The sequence below is a fragment of the Charadrius vociferus genome, unplaced genomic scaffold (genome assembly GCF_000708025.1).
Source record: "Charadrius vociferus isolate BGI_N301 unplaced genomic scaffold, ASM70802v2 scaffold958, whole genome shotgun sequence".
Classification (NCBI taxonomy): domain Eukaryota; kingdom Metazoa; phylum Chordata; class Aves; order Charadriiformes; family Charadriidae; genus Charadrius; species Charadrius vociferus.
In genome coordinates, this window is record NW_009649741.1 from 115534 (window position 1) to 116240 (window position 707).

At 40.0% G+C, this 707-nt stretch overlaps 1 protein-coding gene across 1 annotated transcript in view; it reads left to right on the forward strand.

The window, feature by feature from the left end:
* The window catches only part of PIK3CG (phosphatidylinositol-4,5-bisphosphate 3-kinase, catalytic subunit gamma), a 30999-nt gene extending 30531 nt beyond the window's left edge, over positions 1–468 (forward strand). Inside the window, exon 10 of the mRNA XM_009890851.1 lies at positions 187–468. Within this exon, the coding sequence (XP_009889153.1) occupies positions 187–468 (282 nt within the window). The remainder of the gene's footprint in view (positions 1–186) is intronic.
* Positions 469–707: the final 239 nt, after the last annotated feature.

The window sequence follows — 707 nt, forward strand, 5'->3', positions numbered from 1 at the left end:
AATGCCGAGCGACGGATGCAGAAGTTCGCTTGACTTTTCTGCCCAGCTGAACAGCTCTGTTGGTTCTCCTCTCTCTGATGTACTTGGGTGATTGAGTAGCATTGGTTAATAAGAATCTTGTGAAATTCCTACACCATCCCTCTCAGTTCACCTCATCAATTAACAAAAAATTCTTTTCTCCTATAGGACGTATGTGTGAAGGCTTACTTAGCTCTTCGACATCACACAAACCTGCTGATTATCCTGTTCTCCATGATGCTAATGACTGGAATGCCCCAATTAACCAGCAAAGAGGATATTGAATACATCCGTGATGCACTGACAGTAGGGAAAAGTGAAGAAGATGCCAAAAAGCATTTTCTCGATCAGATAGAGGTTTGCAGAGATAAGGGCTGGACTGTGCAATTTAACTGGTTTTTACATCTTGTGCTTGGAATCAAACAAGGAGTAGAAAAGCATTCTGCTTAACATTTTATGTAAATTAACTGTGGGTGTGAATAGGAGGTTAGTGAATCTACATGTTATTTATGCATTCCAAATAAATGAGCAGTCAAAATTGCCTTTACTTTGCTGGCAGCTTAAATGGATCTTCTAAAACGGCAAGGACCTTTGCTCTGCCCCTCCAGAAGATCTTCCTGCAGTTGAGATTTATGGGTTGTTTTTAATGTCTAATGACACTTCAAGTTGCTGGATTCTTTTAACTAGTT